Raw genomic sequence first — 19,760 nt, 5'->3', positions numbered from 1 at the left:
ATTTGCTCTTCCACCTAGTTGTTTTTTTTTTTATACCCACTGATTATCATATTTTTGCATAATGAATTAAAACGTTTGATATTGGGACACTGCATAATATTGCACCACAGACTGGTACACAGAACTGTTTCCTGGTGGTGCCAAGCGTTTGAGCTTCAAACTCAAACGCTCCCTGTAATGGATGAAGGTCTTGCTGGAAACAAAACAGTTTAAATATTTTATGGTAATTGATCATTTCATGCTTTATACATGAGTTATAATGTCTGAAACCTAACTATATCTATAGATTAGAATAGTTTTGATGTACGGAGCAGTGGGGCCAATATGATCCAGACGGATTTAGTGAAGTCTTGTAGTTATTAGCACAGAGCTTCGAACAGTAACTTAAATATGGAAAGACCAAAGTGCAGTAGACAAAGTGGAGTGAATTAGGGTCAAGTACAAACTTGGTTTTATTGAGTAAAAATGTTTTTTTTTTTTTATGAACGTATTGGATGTGAAGTTTCCTGTAAACTTTTTTCACCAACAATTACACCAAGAAATTTATTTTCATGCACTCTTGATTTCTACCCCACTAATCCTGCATCGTGATGTCATTGTTCAGTTTACAATTTCCAAATATGAAATTTATCACTGAACCAGTGATAAAGTCACAAGCATCTTACCTGGTCAAAGGAAAAAATAAATAATAATATATGCAACCGATGTGTTGCTCGGTGGTCTAGAGTCAATTGTTCATCTTATTTCAACAGTCTAGAGGGAATAGGCAGACTCAAAGTTGCTTGAGATCCAGGGTGAGGTTTTCAGTGATGATGTGATGAGCAGGTCCACTGTGTTTCGTCATGCTCAAAGTATGAAAAGCCATCTACCAGAACGCTTCAGCGACCTTGGTGCTTCATTCTGCTGATGGGCTTTAGGGAGAATATTTCTCAGCAGGAGTTGGGTGCTGCCTACCCTGACAAAGGTACCAAAAGCTGGCTGAATGACCAGTGTTCCTGTTTTTCAATTGGCCGGCAAACTGACCTGGGCTCAAGACCAAAGACCTTGAAATATTGTCAAGAGGAACAGGCGAGACACGGGAGGCAACGATGAAGACGAGCTGAAGAGCAATTTAAAAAGCAACACCACAGGCTGACCACCTCCATGCCACGCCGCACTGATGCAGTAATTCATGCAAAAAAAGAAAATAAATAAAGACCCCAACCAGGAGGCGTGAGTAGAGTGCAAATCCTGTAGTGTGAATGAACAAGCTTTTCAGTAAGGCTGTGCAGAAAATCTGTAATATTGTAATTTTCTAGAGAAAATGAAATGTAGGTTTTCACAAACAGCCAGAAATCATCAAAATTAGAAAGAAATAAACCCCCTAAAGTTACCAGTCTGTGTAATAAGTCTACATGAGACACTTATTTGAATTGTTGAAATATGATGAGAACCCGTTACAGGTGAAATGATCTTTCCTAAAGCAGCATTTCTATTTTTTTTTTCAAACACTAAAAGGCTTAAGCTGCTCTTTACTATCCTGTTAGAAGAAATAAACTGTCACAAAATATTTGAACTACATAAAATGTATTTATTTTTTAAAGCGGTGTCTGCAAAGCCCATCCCCAAAGATCAGGACTTTTAACAAGTTACTTTTAACAAAACTGAAATATCAAATAATAAGACAATGTGCAAAGGTGTGGAGGTTTTCACTTCCATCAAAAGATGTGTGCCATATTTATTGTAATCTAAATTTACATTTAAAAAAAGTCTGCTCATGTCATAGAATCATTATGAAAGTTAACGCAAAAAAATTCAATGTACATTTTCTTTACATAGGGAGGGTAAAAGTAGAGGCATGAAGGTGGTATGATCCAAGTCAAGGCTCAAACAAAACCAAAAAAAAAAAAAAAACAGGAATAAATAAATAGAAAGTGCTAGCTTTAAAAGAAAAAAAAAGAAAAAAGTTGAGTTAGGATAAAAAAAAGAAAAAGTGAGGCTCCAGCGAAACGTCAAACAAGCCTTTTGAAAGCAGGTGGTCTGACACGAGCAGAGGGTGGAGGAGCACCGCATCGAGAGGTTCATAAATTAAAAACTACACTGTGCTTTAAAAATCTCCACAACTAAAGATTATCGTCTAGAGAGGCGAAGCTCTTCTCTTACATTCTTGGCTTCCGTGTCTGCAGCCGTTAATACAAAAAAAATAAAAATAAAAAGTCAAACCGATCTCTCACATCGCGGCGTCTTCTTCCGATCCCAGTCGTTTTCTCTTGGGTTTAAATACTCACCCACCCCCCCCCCCGCCCCCCGACAGGACGTACCTTTAGGAGTCCCGTTCCTGCGCGCCGCTTCGTGACTCTACTTCCTCTCCGGGGGGGCCTAAGCTACCTTTGATGGAAACCGTTTGAGAGGAGCTAGAAAGCTCCGGGGCTTCTTTGAGGAGACAATACAAAAAATTTCAATGACAGGGGTCGTTAAAAAAAAAGGTCATGCACGCTGCAAATAACTGCATGCGGTAAGTTATGGTAACCCATCCAAACACTTTTTATTTATTAATGATCATTAACACACAGAGCAGCTTCAGCAGAGGGGCTTGTGTTTTCTCTCCACTTCTGAATGGGGGGGGGGGGGGGGGGGTATTTATATGGAGGTTCCCTTCACACGCCACAGGAAGCAACGCCGCCTGCAACCGCTAACCCCGGTAAAGAAAATTTACGTGGGTTGATTATCAACTTCATAGATATCTTATATATATTTATATAAATCTCTTTTCTTGCTTCCTTCCCCATATGAACATTTTATTCCAATTGATCGCTTTTAGTTTTGTTTACAATGTAACAAGTTACGGTGAGTTATGGGCCTTAAAACAAACTGAGGAGATAGAGAGGGGGAGGGGGAGGGAGGGGAGGAGAGAGAGAGAGAAGGGGGGGGGGGGGGGGCAGGGAGGACCGCGGCTGTCTGCTGCCCCATCATTGACAGTTGCAGCACAGAGGACACAGTCTGTTCGATGCTCGGACATCAAAGAGGAGGCGGCGGAGGCTCCCTCCCTGAAGAGCTGCTCTCTCTGAGCTGGAGGTTCTCCAGCGCCACGTCTAAAGGCATGATGTCCACGCAGCCCATGGCTCCGAAGTCGGCGAAGTCTCGGCGCTCGTCCTCGTCGGAGGAGGAGCTCTCCTCGTGCATTAGCGTCGAGAGGAGCAGCTCCTGGACGAACAGGCTGTGGTCGGCCCTCTCTCCTTCCAGGAGCTGACGGTCCGCTTCGGACATCTTGGGTTCATTCAACCTGGGGGAGAGGAGGGGGAGGGGGGGAGAAACATGAATAAAAAGGCTAGCTCATTAGGGCTGGGCGATAAATCGATTTAATCGATTAATTCGAATTTACAATTCTTTAACATTTCATTTTTGGAAAATCTGGATTTTATTTTGCCAATACACTCATTGGGTTTCCATGAAGAGAACAGCATGTGATGCTGAATATATGTTTAGGCAAATGTATTGTCAAAATATTGTTAAGTGGAAACATTTTTTTACCATAATACGAGGTACTTCATTTACTTTTTACTTTTTTTTAACTTAGTTTGAAGTTCACAAGTGCAGTGAAGCCTGTTCTTAGCTCAATGTGTAATACCACTAGCAGCAAATGTCTTGTTATATTTTCATTGTTTATAATGGCACGGCTGCCAACTTGTTTTACAAGCATGTTTCACAGCTTGTTTTTAGTTGCACTTTGAATTCAGGTCAACTCCCGGACCAAATGCTTGACATAAAAAGCAAGGTTTTAAAATAATTTCTTTAATTTCTTTTTATGAAACAAAAAGGAGGAAAAAAAAAAAAAAAAAAAAAAAAAAAAAAATCGATCAATAGGATTTGGTATGATAAAATCGGAGATTTATTATTTAATCCATATCGCCCAGCCCTAGTGCTCATCTTCTCAGACCCCTCTGCACTATGGAGGAATCTAGTGTAACCAATAAGTCCTAGCCCCAATCAGACAATAAGCCATGCACTCAAATACAACTATTAAATCAGAAGTTCATGGAACGGCGGTGATAAAAAAAAGAAAAGAAAAAAAAAAGCCATGAGAAGTTTATCACAAACCACACAGGAGACAAAGCGTGTGGCAGGAGATGCTCCTAAAGCGAGACCAAAGCTGAACGTTTCAGCCAATCACCTCCACCTTCTCACTGAGACACGGTGGGGGCAGCATCATACTGTGGACATGCGTTTCTTCATTGGGGTTAGAACGATAAAGATAAAGCCCAGACTTAAATCCAGATAGGAACTATATACCGTGTTGTTCTGGTCCACTATAACAAATAGACTACACAGAAGTTTAAGGGCTGTGAACGCTACATGTGTAAAAGCCGGCCGTGTCTTCAGCTCTGCCGGCCGCACTCACCGTGCTAATAGGAACTGCGAGCTCTGCGAGGAGGAAGAGGGGTTGTTTTCACCCACTGCGGTAGCGTTGGCGGTGGACGCGTTGGGAGGGGGGGCAGAGTTGCCCGCGTTGCTGGGATTGTTGCCGCGTCTCGTCGCGTGGCGGCCCGCCTCCACCTGCTGCCGGGCCGCGTTGGCCTGCTGCCGCTCCAGCTGCAGCTGCATCTGGAGCTGCTGGAGCTGGGAGGCCGAAGGGCCCGACGAGTTGATCTGCCCCCCCGCAGCCCGCCGCACGCCGGACAGTTGAGACAACAGCTCTGCAGGAACACAGAAAATGACATTTTTTTTAAAACGAGTTGCTTATTACAAAAGGTGGCGTTTGAAGGTTTCTACAAAAACCTCGAAAGCAGCAGATAATTCAGCCCTCGGTTAGAGATATATGCCATTTGAGTATCATTTAATTGTTTGGCAAAACAATAGACAAAATAATTACTAGTATAAGCGATAATATCCGTTTTGGCATGGTGTACCCTTTATTTTATTATAACTGCGCATCTTTAGTGTGCCACTGTGCTACAATTTGCTAATGATAAAAAAAGGCTTTTATTACTGAGGGAAGAATAAAGGATCATTCTAAACTAAAATCAATTGTTTCAATACACACAGATCTGGTGCATACAAAACATTTTTCCTGTATGAACAAGGATCTGGTCCATTGTAATGCACTCAGTAGCAGCAGCCCTGGACCTTTTCTGCCTTTCTGGTATTTTTGCATTATATTTTGCTTCATGGATCAACTACGGCAGCTACGGTTTCTTACGTTGTTCAGCTCTCATTGTCAGCTTCAGTCTGGCTCCACCACAACCTTGAGGTCCATTAGCCTCAAATCCTTTCATCGCTTCAACATTTAGTGGCCTGCTGGGACGTCAGCCGATTAACGTTTTCCTGCGTTGGTTTGTGCCGCAGAAGAACGGAGCGAAGGCGCGTCTCAACAACAGCCCTCAGACCGACAGATAGGCATTATTAGGTTGTTTGTTTCTTTAACCAGATAGCTTAGCTTATGTCATCCAGGAGGTTTGCTACTCCACTACTGCAGATACAGGAGCTTTACTGAGCATTTTATGTTGCAATTAAACATCAGCGCTGTGGCGTTAGCATGTAGCGTTAGCATAGCTAGCATGTAGCAACTTTCAGCATGGCTTTTTTTCCTGTCTGTCTGCATTATCGAAAAAGTTCCTCTGAACGAGGCTTCTGTGTTTGCTTAGTCGGGTAAAAAGGAGCACATGTTTTCTTCTGGCTGTACTCCACGTTAGCTGAGGTTAAAACGTCCAGCAGCGGATCATTGTGTTGATCGTAGCGGGTGGGGCAATGGCTGAGTGTGTCTCATATTGCAGAAAAATGCAACAATTTGGGCAAATGTGAAGGGGTCAGTTCTTAAAAAAGAAAAAAAAAAAAACAAAACAGTTGTTTTTAGATTTTTCTACTTAAATTCATGACACCTGTAGATGTACTATACCATACAAGCCTTCTCTGTTGCAGCCCCATCCATATAAGAACTGGTCATAATCTTTAAGCGCTTTTAAAGACCCACCTCCACTCCAAGGTTTTTAAATTAGATAGATCATCGTACCTTAACCATTTCTATGTTTACACTGCGTTTACACTGCGTTTCTCATTTTTTAAAAACAAAAAAAAAAACTTATTTTATTCACATCTTCTTTGTGTTATTTTTTCTTTCCAATTACCCAATCAAAGATCTTGGTCTGTCTGTGTAGCACTACGGTGCGACTTAAATGCTGTAACGTGCTATATAAATTAATTTGACACCGATATGTTTAAAACCTTAGCAAACAGGCCTATTTTACATACATCTGTGATTTCATTTAAATTTTTTTAGACATACCACTCTGCTCATAAGGGACGAAAGCTTGATGACTTTAAAGTTACTGATTGCTGCAGAAGGAGCCGACCCCATGTCGAGCATTACTCCCTGCATGAACCCGGCTCTCACCTGCGATCGGGTCCATCGTCTCTCTGTTACTGGGGGTGTAGGTGGAGCTCTGTGACGAGGAGGATGAGAGCCCCCCCGTGGAGCCGCTAGTAAAGTGCATATTTGTCCGCCGAGCTCTGGGGCCGCCTAGTCCTCGTCCTGGGTGGAACATCCTGCGTACGTGCCGTACACTACTGGACTCGTCGTAAACAGGGACCATTAAGGTGAAACCCTCACGGTGTATGACGTAAACATACATTTCTTTCATCAGATCAACAAGCATGCCCACAGGTGGTAAGTTGCTGAAGAAACAAGGATATTAAATCTCTTAGAGCTCTGTGCTCAAGGGTGAGGTGAGCCGTGAAGTCATCCGTCACGTGGTTTGGATCGCCTCCAGGCAAGGCGGCACAGATTGGACAGATCTGCAACGAGAGCAAGGGGAAGGGTTAGAGGCTGTAAGCTGGTGGTCATGGTAAACTTTAACTAGTGTTGTCACGATACCAACATGTTGGTATCGATGCCGGTACATAAAAGAGAACACAAGAACTATCATTGCTGAGTCAAAAGTGCATGGATCGGGCCATACGTAGACAATTTTTAATTAGGAGATAAAAGTCATAATGTTGCCAGAATAAAGCGTGATATGAAAGTCGTGATATTACCAGAAAAAAAGTTTATATAATGAGAAGAAAGCTTCGATAGTTATTAGGATCTGACTTGACGTGATCAGCTGAAACAAAGTGCAGACGCAGGCTGAGACGAGCATTTTAAGGCAGGGGAAAGACTGCTCTCTCTCTCTGTTCAAGCAGAGATTTATTTTGATGCAACGACGGTTCAGTGAAAAATAATTATATTAACATCCCGCTTTGTAGACTAGTGCTGGATCAGCGGCAGCTTTGCACGCGTGATTCATTGGAAATGTGGACACGCAGTGGAACGGGTCTCCTTCGGCAGGCGGGCAGCAGCAGAGCTCACAGCAGGACTCACTGCTTGCTAAAAAAAGTAAACTGCAGACCAATCGATGCTTTTATGTGTTGTCGCCGAAGTCTCCAACAACGTAGAGTAAAGTCGCTAGATTTTTCTCTAGTCGCTTTCTGAAAAAGAAAGTCACTAGAGGGGTCTGAAAACTCAGACTAAGTCGCGGTTTTGGCAACCGTCTCTCTCTCTCCCCGACTTATCGGCAGCACTGCAAATATCGGTACCATCCAAATGCAGTTTAGTACTGCTTTCACTGTCGCAGTACCTCGAACAATATACTGAACATCCCTAACTTTAGCATTTTAAATCTATCCATCCATCTTCTAACACTTCGATCCCTGTTGGGGTGGCGAGGGATGCTGGTGTCTATCTCCAGCTGGCTATGGCCGAGAGGCGGGTCGGCAGTCTATCGCAGTAACATTTAAAATATTAAAGTTAATATGTAAAGTCTAACTAAGGCTGGACGATATGGACACAACTTATATCACAACATATTTCTTGATTTCAGTCGATACAATATAATTACGATATTGACATAAACAAAGTAAATGCCTCACAAAGGCTGCCAAGAATGGCCACAACAGATGCCTGTACAAACAAAAGGTTTATAAAACTTCTCCAACATTTTAGAAATATTTGATTTAAAACTAAAACCCGGATCATCAGTCAGTGACAAATGCTGTAATCATAGACTGTAGTTATATAATGATGTATTTTGATATTGAATTATTGTCCACCTCTAAGGGAAACAATTGCTGCATGTAAAGCATGTTTATCGGATCATGCAGTTTCCAAATCACTTCCACATAAAGCAGTCCTTTCTAATATTAGTTGTGCTTTTTTTTCCCTGTTAGGGTTACCTGCAGAAGCTGGCTCTTGGGACGTGGAATGTCACCTCTCTGGTGGGGAAGGAGCCTGAGCTTGTGCGCGAGGTTGAGAGGTTCCGACTAGAGATAGTCGGACTCACCTCAACGCATGGCTCTGGCTCCGGAACCAGTCTCCTTGAGAGGGGCTGGACATTCTTCCACTCTGGAGTTGCCCATGGTGAGAGGCGCCGAGCTGGGGTTGGCATACTTGTTGCCCCCCATCTCGGTGCCTGCACGTTGGGGTTTTCCCCGGTGAACGAGAGGGTGGCCTCCCTCCGCATTCGTGTGGGGGGACGGGTTCTGACCGTTGTTTGCGCTTATGCGCCAAACAGCAGTTCAGATTACCCACCCTTTTTGGAGTCCTTGGAAGGGGTACTGGAGAGTGCCCCTCCTGGGGACTCCCTTGTTTTGCTGGGGGACTTCAACGCTCACGTGGGCAATGACAGTGGGACCTGGAGGGGCGTGGTTGGGAGGAATGGCCCACCTGATCTGAACTCGAGTGGTGTTTTGTTGTTGGACTTCTGTGCTCGTCATGGATTGTCCATCACAAACACCATGTTCAAGCATAAGGGTGTCCATATGTGCTCTTGGCACCAGGACACCCTAGGTCGCAGTTCAATGATCGACTTTGTTGTCGTTTCATCTAATCTGCGGCCGTATGTCTTGGACACTCGGGTGAAGAGAGGGGCGGAGCTCTCCACCGACCACTACCTGGTGGTGAGTAGGCTCCGATGGCGGGGGAGGAAGCCGGTCCGACCGGGCAGGCCCAAACGCACTGTGAGGGTTTGCTGGGAACGTCTGGCGGAGTCCCCTGTGAGGCGGAGCTTTAACTCCCACCTCCGGGAGAACTTTAAACACGTCCCGAGGGAGGCGGGGGACATTGAGTCTGAATGGACCATGTTCCACGCCTCTATTGTTGAGGCGGCTAGTCGGAGCTGTGGTCGCAAGGTTGTCGGTGCATGTCGCGGCGGCAACCCTCGAACCCGCTGGTGGACACCAGCGGTGAGGGAAGCCGTCAAGCTGAAGAAGGAGTCCTACCGGGCTTTTTTGGCCTGTGGGACTCCGGAAGCAGCTGATGTGTACCGGCAGTCGAAGCGGCAGGCGGCTCGGCTGGTCGCCGAGGCAAAAACTCGGGCGTGGGAAGAGTTCGGAGAGGCCATGGAGAAAGACTTCCGTATGGCTTCAAAGCGATTCTGGTCCACTATCCGGCGTCTCAGGAGGGGGAAGCAGTGCAGTACCAACACTGTTTACAGTGGGGGTGGTGTGCTGCTGACCTCGACTCGGGACGTTGTGTTTCAGTGGGCGGAATACTTCGAAGATCTCCTTAATCCCACCAACACATCTTCCATTACGGAAGCAGAGCCTGAGGACTCTGGGTCGGGTTCTCCCATCTCTGGTGCTGAGGTTGCCGAGGTTGTTAAAAAGCTCCTCGGTGGCAAGGCCCCGGGGGTGGATGAGATTCGCCCTGAGTACCTTAAGGCTCTGGATGTTGTGGGGCTGTGTTGGTTAACGCGGCTCTGCAACATTGCGTGGACATCGGGGGCAGTTCCCCTGGATTGGCAGACTGGGGTGGTGGTCCCCCTATTTAAAAAGGGGGACCGGAGGGTGTGTTCCAACTACAGAGGAATCACACTCTTAAGCCTCCCTGGTAAGGTCTATTCAGGGGTTCTGGAAAGGAGGGTCCGTCGGATAGTCGAATCTCGGATTCAGGAAGAGCAGTGTGGTTTTCGTCCTGGCCGTGGAACACTGGACCAGCTCTATACCCTCAGCAGGATTCTTGAGGGGGCATGGGAGTTTGCCCAACCAGTCTACATGTGCTTTGTGGATCTGGAGAAGGCATTCGACCGTGTCCCCCGGGGGATCCTGTGGGGGGTACTCCGGGAGTATGGAGTACCGGACCCTTTAATAAGGGCTGTCAGGTCTCTGTACGACCGGTGTCAGAGTCTGGTCCGCATTGCCGGCAGTAAGTCGGACTCGTTTCCGGTGAGAGTTGGACTCCGCCAAGGCTGCCCTTTGTCACCGATTCTGTTCATAACTTTTATGGACAGAATTTCTAGGCGCAGCCAAGGTGTTGAGGGGATCCGTTTTGGTGGCCTTAGGATTGCGTCTCTGCTATTCGCGGATGACGTGGTCCTATTGGCTTCATCAGGGCGTGATCTACAGCTCTCACTGGAGCGGTTCGCAGCCGAGTGCGAAGCGGCCAGGATGAAAATCAGTGCCTCCAAATCCGAGAGAAAAGGGTAGAGTGCCTTCTCCGGGTTGGGGAGAATGTGCTGCCCCTAGTGGAGGAGTTCAAGTATATTGGGGTCTTGTTCACGAATGAGGGGAAGATGGAGCGGGAGATCGACAGGCGGATTGGTGCAGCGTCTGCTGTGAAGCGGGCGCTGTACCGATCCGTTGTGGTGTAGAGAGAGCTGAGCCAAAAGGCGAAGCTCTCGATTTACCGGTCGATCTACGTTCCTACCCTCATCTATGGTCACGAGCTTTGGGTCGTGACCGAAAGAACGAGATCCCGCATACAAGCGGCTGAAATGAGTTTTCTCCGTAGTGTGTCTGGGCTCTCCCTTAGAGATAGGGTGAGGAGCTCAGTCATCCGGGGAGGACTCAGAGTAGAGCCGCTGCTCCTCCACGTCGAGAGGAGCCAGTTGAGGTGGCTCGGGCATCTGGTCAGGATGCCTCCTGGACGCCTCCCTGGTGAGGTGTTCCGGGCACGTCCCACCGGGAGGAGGCCCAGGGGAAGACCCAGGACACGCTGGAGGGACTATGTCTCCCGGCTGGCCTGGGAACGCCTTGGGATTCCTCCTGAGGAGCTGGCCCAAGTGGCTGGGGAGAGGGACGTCTGGGCCTCCCTACTGAAGCTGCTGCCCCCGCGACCCGACCCCGGATAAGCGGAAGAAGACGGACGGTTACCTGTCAAATCAAACATCTGAGCTACTACACAAATAAAAAACTAATAAAATGCTGTATAGATTTGAAGTGATTCTTTTATGTTTAACCCTGGGCTCACATTCAATGCGGTGCAGTTACGGTTGTGGCGCTACATGGAACCCAGATAATTAAAAATCAATGTGTCGACTCACATCAGCTGCAGACCGAGGCCGTGTGGCACTGCAAAAAATTCAGAAGTTTGACTGGACGCCGCAGCGGTTACCGGATCAAACTCCTGAATTTGACGAGCTAAACAGGAAACGTTGGGAGCTAGACAGGATAAAGTTCCAATTAATTTCAGAATAAAATCACCGCACCAACTTACTAGCTTGACCAATGTAAAGAAAACGGTGACACAGAAACACGAGGAAACAAAAACACGAGGAAACAGAGGGGCTTTTGGAGGATGAAATACGATATTTAAATGCACGGATAACGAGTTTTGCCCTAAAAAATGAAAACCATGGCAGTTTTGTAATAATTTATGAGGGATGGCAACAGAAAGGACCACATGGACTTCTGCTCTCACAGCTTCCGCAACCGGAGCTACAGCTGGCCTAGGAGCAGTCGGGGTTTGCGACAAACTAGAACAGGACCGCACTCGCACCACGTTTAATATGAGCCCAGGGTTACTTTTGGCAATAAACAAACAAACAAACAAAAAAAAAAGAATATCTGATCATGTACTTGACTATAAATACAAAGAAAGCAACTAAGTAAAAGCAAAATAGTTGTAAATGTATTCCTGTTTTGGCATAAAGAAAGATATTCACCAGTTGAAGTCAAAGTTGTTTTTTTTGTATAAAATAAATTTGAACTCAAATCCATATGTATATAAGTCACCTTAAATGTACACAAGTCATCTTAAATCTCTACTTTATTTCTTTTTTTCCCCCTTGATCCACTGTATATATGTGAACGCACTGTATATACCTCATGCACCTTTTCCTCCTTTTGATTATTGAGCCGCTGTGACAAGTGAATTTGTCCACTATGAGATCAATAAAGCTTATGTTATCTTAAAAAAATTGTTTAGAAACGTAAGGGGACAAAAACTGCCCCAGAAAAACAGCCCTGCTTCCTGAAAAGCTTCCTGCAGTGGAAAGGCACCTTTATATTAGCTTGGATAAGCCCTTTGATGGAAAACGTGGACAAAATACTGTTTTGCTCCATTACTAGTTCCCACATTGACTATGTAACATTTCGGGCCCCCTGTGAAAACCTTAGACTATCAAAAGTTTTATACAGAGTCATCTTTAAATAACCACGATACATCTGATCACATGACATCACTTGTTCACGTAAACCAGTCAAGAACTGCAAAAATAAAACAATCAGAAACCACTGATGTCTAGATATGTTGAAACCCCTTTCTTTTATAAATTCATGTCTGCAAAACAAACATGCACATAAATATAAATGAATGCGTCTCTAATATCTAGTGCCACACTGAGCAATCAGATGTTACAGATTATTAATAAACATAAGTACCAATTCCAAAAAAGCAAACACTATCATTTGCAAATGCAAATGATCAATTTGCAACCAGAACCTCTAACAATTTCTGCTTGTTGGAGTACCGTTACCGTCTTAACCTACGATGGATTTTTGTATTCATTCTAAAGTGGTTTTGACTGACCCTGCACCTTCTTGTATATCCAACTTGCCTCTTGTGACCTGCTACAAAATAAGAAAAAACAGAGGAGAGTCTGACAGCGTGTATGTTTTACATAAACCAGAGGTCACAAGAACGTTAACATTTTAAACGGTGCATGGATGGTGTGCTTCCTGTACAGCTTACTCTAGGGAACCTTCTGAAGTATGGCAGTGCCGTTTTCTCAGGATTAACAGCTAAAGTTAAGGAGGCAGAGTACAAAAAGTTTCATGCAGGCGATTTATAAACACCATCTGTGCATCGTAGATGTCCACTCGTTTATGTGAAGGCAAAGACACTTCGGCTCCATCCGAATACCCTTACAGAGCACGGACTCATTAGCCAGAGTGGAAGTGCTGCAGCAGTCGCCATGATAAGTGCTGTCTGAATAGTGCTGTCAGTAAGGAAGGAGGTAGGAAGAGGAGCCTGTATGCTTCCTCCCACAGCTAATTTAGCATAGCAACCTCGCAATGTCCCTTACTAGCACTAAGGAGCTATAGGGTATCCCACAATCCTTTGCGTGGCATGGCGTATAAGCAAGACCCACCTCACGGAAATTAACACAAATGTCCGTAGAGCAGAGAGTACAGGCTTTGTAGTTCATTTCCGGAAGGCTGTAGGCCTGGATCTGACTCTCATCTCATCAAGGAACAGCAGCTAGGAGCTCTAACTAAGGGCATTTGGGCGGGGCCTTCCAGTCAGCTGACTGAATGCTTCAAAGTCAACGTTACCTCAGAGTTCCTTCAGATTTTTTATCAAGAAGTTAAAGTCTGCTCTTTAGAGCTTCCAGGCATTTGCTTTGACCTTGAAATGTAAAATACTAAGGTTCACTGTAAATGAATGGCAAATATTACTACAGTGGATGGGCTTATATAATATAAAAAAAAAACTGGGGTAGGGATGGAAGGACAAAAAAGAAGGGGGGACGAAGGGAAGAAAGGAAGGTAGGACATGTAGAAGGCTACAAGGAAGGGAAAAAGGAACGCAGTAAAGAAGGTATAACAAGGAATGAAGAAGGAAGGGCATAAGAAAGAGGGGTAGGACACAAGAAAAGAATGAAAGACACCAGGAAGTGATATAGGACCCCTGGAATGAAGGAAACAAGGTAGAATACAAGGAAGGAAGAAAGGACACATGGAATGAGGGAAGGGGGAGAGGTAAGACAAGGGGATGGAGGATAAAATACGGATGTTCCTTTCCACAATCTTATTTTCCATTTCCACACTTAGAAAATATTGAAATCAAACTCCATACTCTTCCAGACTACGTCCCTTATTACTACCAGGTGGAAGAAATGGACTGAAATCTCTCATAAAAACATTTGAAGATCCAGAAAAAAAAAAAAAAGTTAGAAAAACTGTCGACTCCTTAAAAACATTACAAGAAAAGAAAGTCTGATTCACTGGAAGCAAAACCAGGAGAAAAAAAAAAAAATGGGTCCAGATGTCTCCACATGACGGGTCGACCGGTTGGAGCTTGAACTGCTGAGAGAAAGAAAAGCTCAGGATCTACTCACCACCTCTGTGGAGGTCTCTGAATGCTCTGAGGTGACGTGCTCCTGTAGGGAGGTCTCCGTGAAGCCCATCTTGCCACAGTAAGGACACGTGAACGACTGAGGCTGTTCCACTGAAACCGTATCTCCTCCGTAATACAAATCTGCACCAAAACATCCAACAGAATACATCGTTAGCGACGGCCGGGGATCTTGGAAACATCCCACCTGAATGGGCTCGATAGGCGACTCGTGTTTCTCCTACCATAGTCTACTCTGGTTAATATACACTGCATGGGGTGCTCTGTGGTGTGTCGCGTTGTGGTGGCCCCGCTCTCGTAGCACGACGCGCACAGGTCGTAGTCGTAGCAGATTAGACACTTGAATCGTCTTCCTCGAAAGTTGCCCTTTAAACATGCATCACAGCTCACACCTGCAAAGAAAAAGAACAGAGGAGGCACAGGTCAGACTCGTCTTGCTGACAATCGCGTCACAAATTCCTCACAAAAAGGTTCCCTTTGAGACGGGCGACCGCCATCAAAGCTCCAGTCTCAGTTATAGCAGCACGTTGGGAACCAAAGCCAGCGAGTCGCCCGGCAAATAACTCTCAAATAACAAAAATCCCACAACCGCTTTCATTAATCGTCTATAACAGAGCACACACACATATTAGGCAAGGCAAGGCAAGGCAAGGCAAATTTATTTATATAGCACAATTCAGTACAGAGACAATGCAAAGTGCTTTACATGATTAAAATATAGGAAAATAAAAGAATAAAATAAAAATATTACAGGTTAATGTGGCGTTGTTAGTTAGAGGTTTGCTCAAAGACACGTATTCATAAACACAGAAAGAAGAGTTGAAGAGAGCCTAAAGATGGACCAGTTACTGGCATCAAAGTCTCGCATACTTTGCAACCGCTACGGTTTCACGCTGAAAACATTTTCCGTCGACTCGTTCAGATTTTCAATTCAATTTTATTCATATAGCGGCAATTCATGAAACCTATCGTCTCAAAGCACTTTCAAAAGTTAAATTCAATCAAAAGTGCCCAAGTGAGAAGAGTTGATTGACGCAGAGCTGCCCCCTCCACCTCTGCCTGCACACTTCCAGCCAGCTGGCTGAAAGAACGCCACACGTTTCTGTGGCCCAACAGATAGAAAAAAAACAAAAACATAATTTGGCTACTTTCTGCAAGACCTGGTAACTGAAATCATTAACAGAGTAAAAAGCAGCTTTTATTTGCCTTACTTTATAACTTGAGCAGGTTAAACATAACTTTGGTGTGATTTCAGCTCTGGAATGTGTAGCCAGTGCTTTTACATCTCAGATATGTAATTTCAGTGATAATTCAGAGAGTACAGCTATTGAAAAGCTTTTGCTAACTATTTCATCCCACCACCACCACAAACAAAGAAACTAGTTCATGGGGAAGGCTAAAGTGACTTTTTCCCTGTGTGTGCATAATAATAGCTAAATCGCGTACTTTTGAAACAAAGAAAAAAAAAAATTAGCCAAGGATAAACTCCTGACAGCACCGTCTGGAGCTCTGAACCGTGTTGCCTGTAATGCTGCTACAGCATAATAATAACATCTACAAATCACCAAAAATGAACACCACCCATTTATTTCTGAGAAAAATAAAATAACCAAATGCAAATTAAGGCCCAGAGTATGAGTAATATGGGCGCAGCTGGACTTCTTAGAAGTATAACACCAAGCTTACTGATTGCAGGGATGTTTTTCCTTGCATGACGTGCGCTGGACACGTTTCCGGCTGTGGAAAAGCACGGGCAGAACTGCAATCGACTAAAACTGTGAGAATCACATCTAAAACGCAAAGACTGGCTGCAGGAGCAGATAGCCTGACTACTAAGTTATTTGCCATAACGTTAAAACTCGTCCCCCCTTTCCCTTTTTTTTCTGCATAAAGGTCAATAAAAACAATGACTCAACCAGCTGATTATAGTGAGGCATCACACAGACATTTCATTGGGAGGGTTAAGAAATGCCTTATTTGGCCTGCAAGCAATGTAAACAAGTATTAAAGGGTACGGTCCTGTGACGGGTCAAGCATCTCACAAAAAAACTACGGATGATTTGAAAGGGGAACAGACTTGTTAACCCGAACATGACTGCAGATATCAGGTTTATTTGGGGGAATAAATCACAAGTTTGGGAGTTAAATAGAGAGGAGGAACCAGACACGTGTGCTTCTTTTTTATCAGTACAGAAAGAACTGCACAGGCTGGAGAAGAAAACTCCACAATGTTCATTATAAATAGCTTCTACACTGAAAGACTATTATAGAAATCTTAAGAGCGAAATATCTACATGCTCATTAACAAGAAAAAAAAAAAACTCTGCTATGTTCTTACTTTTCAACTTTAAAGGTGACTCAACAGTTAATTCAACAGGAGAAAAAAAACTATTACTCCGCTAACTCCGGCGAAAAACACTTAAGTCTGAATATACTGGTTTATAATGAGAGGCCTCAGACTTTCAGCTTTTTTTTTTTTGGTGACAGTGCACTTACACTTACACTATAAGCGCTTAAAACAGCAGCCCCGGCTCTTATAAACACGTAGGAGACGGACTTTTACAGTTTCGAAACATGTGTCTCGACGTAAAACTGATTTGCGGAGGTATAAAAATGCTAGGAAGTCATTACTAAACCGAAGGCTCCTGATATTAGCATAGATTAGCCTGCTCGCTAGCCCGGCTAATATAAGGTAATGTAGCAGCTAGCCGCGGCTAGCAGCTAGCTAGCTGCTGCTGTCTCATTGCGAACAGGTTGAGCGACGCTTCGGCTGCTCCTTTTACATGACAGGCACATGACCACCGGCGCTGCTGACAGCAAATAAAACGAGTCCAGGGACAAGCTTGGAAGCCCGCCAAGAAAAGCGCAGCCACCCCTCCTGACGCGAAAAAGCACCCAGCGAAGCTAGCCCTGGAGCTAGCCTGATCAGGTAAAGTAGTCCCCATCCCGGGCACCGTGGAGCTGTTTATTAACTCACCCTCATGTCGGGACATCATACAAACAGCGACACAGCCCCTCCTCGGGCTCCCCAGCGCGCTCAGCGAGGGACGGTACAGTTTTTTGCGACTCTTAGCTGGCAAATCCCTCCAACCTCGTCTCTTTTCCGAGCAAGATGGATCCCCCAGCAGCTTACAGTTTGTTCTGCTTCCCGTCCCAGAGTGTCACTTTATGGCTGAATGTTACGACGGGTGGACACCAGGGGGCGCTCTCTGACCACTGAGCGCGAATCGGCCCTGAGCCTTGACTTGCAGAAACCTGCATTTCACTGTTAACAGACTTTACTTAAGGTACACAAGATGTATCGCAGAACCGTATTGCATATTTAAAATGTAGTTTAAGTGTTCTTTCTAATGTTCATTTATATATATATATATATATAAAAAAAAAAACTTATAAAGAAAATGGAGGAACTGAGTGGTCAGATACTGCTTACAGAAACCTGGTACTTTAGCAACTAGTATACTCATTTAATGCATGACTAGAAACTGTACAGTAATGTATAATATGAGACAACTCATATTTTTCACATATAGAATATTAACAAGATCCATATGAATACCTTTAAACGTAATGGAAAATGTGCCTCAGTAATTCTATTCAAAACTTCAAATATATGCTACCCCTCCCCTGCTAAAAAATATCTCCTTGTTCTATACTATACACACTATTTGGACTTAATATTTGATTATGTGTTCCTTTTGCATGCAAGAGGGCTAAGGAAACCCGTGCTGCTTTAATGGCACCCTTCAACACAACTACATTGCTGGCTTTGATTGTCCTATTTAATTAATTAATTTATTTGATAATACCTCATTGCTTCTCTTTGGGGTTTAGGCCTGACATATTTGCTGCTGAATAAATCACATTGATATCATGCTCATTAAAGCAGGTATTGGTTCTTTTGCCTTACGGGAAAAGGAGACAAGTATCTCCAAAAAGTTTATAATCGCAAAGAAGCATGAAATGCTGTGAATTTCCCCAGCGCATGGTTGTGCTCACTTTGAACTTGACAGTGAATGAGCAGACCAAGACCAGCAGATGACATGGCTCCCTATATTATCACTGACTGGAAACTCATCGACTGACCTTGATAAACTTGGGTTCCATGACACTTCACTCTTCCTCCAGATGCTGGGACCCTAATTTCTGCCACACTTTTTCCTTTCACCCTGCTTTCCATATGCTTGGGCAGAGCATAGGCAGACCTTTAGTCTTCTGCTGGACAACTGGAAAGTCATCAGACTTCCACATAATTTGGTAGTAGTGTTAGTTTAGTACTCTTAATTTCTAAATTTTGGGGTTTTTGAAAGCTGTAACAAATAACCACCCAAAATAATAATGTAACACTTGAAATATATCACCCTGCATCAATGTACTGAATTAAAACTTTAGATAAAATACCTGTTGACTGCATTTTTATTTAACAAGATGCACCCTTTACTATTCTGTTCTTGCATTTGTTTGCAAAGCGTAGGGTTTATTTAATATTACCTCTGGTAGACGCTAGAGAGCACTGTACGCCAAAACCAACAGACTAAGGAACATTTTTTTCTCCCACAAGCCATCACTAATGAACAGCGGAATCTGACTCACAGTTTCAGGAACAACTCCTGAGCAATAATCCAGTAATCCTGCCTCTATTCAGCCACCTGTTTGCTGGCTACCATGTATCAGTTATTCATTCATTACTCCCTATTTCAGTCTTGTATATACTGTACACCAAATCCACCTACCTAATGTACATAACACAGCATGTTATTCTTATTTACTCCAGCGTTCTTTGCACTCATCACACTTCGGACGTGTATGTTTGCATGTGAATGTGCGCCTGTACATCACTTCCACCTCTAACATGTGCATAAGAACAACTACAATGGTAATAATAATAATTCACTCCTGCATCCTTTGCATTCTGTTCCATTCATTGCCTAATTACATATTTTGTTTATAGTGTGTGTATATATGTGTTCTGTATACTGCAGCCTGTTTTTGATTTTATTATTGCATTATTGCGTCATTGCATAAGTAAGCACACCTCAAGCATCGTACAACCCAGAGTCAAATTCCTCATATGTGGAAACATACCTGGCAAATAATTCTGATTAGTTACTGATTAGTAGACAACTTCAGGCTTGAGGTTATCAGCCCGGGAAACGTTCCTTAACCGGAAATGTTCAGTTTCCGTCTATAGAAAACACGACAGAGCAGCCTTTCTATGACAATGAATATAAAAATATTTTAATACCATTTTGGCTCAGAGTTTGCGTTGTGCGTTTCTCTGTTATTACCAGGAATTGCTCATTCACCCATCATGTTTAATAAGCTTTAACAGGCCACTTGTTTTGGTAGATAAATATATAAAATGTAAACTTCCAAAAGTAATAGATTTAAAGCCCCCCTCCAAAAAAACCCCCCAAAAAAACAAACAATGAAGACAAAAACGAAGAACCTTCGG

At 43.9% G+C, this 19,760-nt stretch overlaps 1 protein-coding gene across 1 annotated transcript; it reads right to left on the bottom strand.

The window, feature by feature from the left end:
- Nucleotides 1–1,679: 1,679 nt before the first annotated feature.
- On the bottom strand, nt 1,680–17,471 carry kcmf1 (potassium channel modulatory factor 1). The gene is made up of 7 exons (XM_036140331.1): nt 17,283–17,471; nt 14,530–14,697; nt 14,289–14,428; nt 6,667–6,768; nt 6,368–6,551; nt 4,379–4,673; nt 1,680–3,262 (listed from the first exon to the last, which is right to left on the bottom strand). The coding sequence occupies exons 1-7, from the start codon at nt 17,299–17,301 to the stop codon at nt 2,998–3,000; spliced, it is 1,173 nt and encodes a 390-aa protein (XP_035996224.1). The 5' UTR covers nt 17,302–17,471; the 3' UTR covers nt 1,680–2,997.
- Between the last annotated feature and the right edge of the window lie 2,289 nt (nt 17,472–19,760).

Source organism: Fundulus heteroclitus, chromosome 8, assembly GCF_011125445.2.
Source record: "Fundulus heteroclitus isolate FHET01 chromosome 8, MU-UCD_Fhet_4.1, whole genome shotgun sequence".
NCBI classification, from domain to species: domain Eukaryota; kingdom Metazoa; phylum Chordata; class Actinopteri; order Cyprinodontiformes; family Fundulidae; genus Fundulus; species Fundulus heteroclitus.
This window is presented reverse-complemented; position numbering and strand designations above follow the sequence as displayed.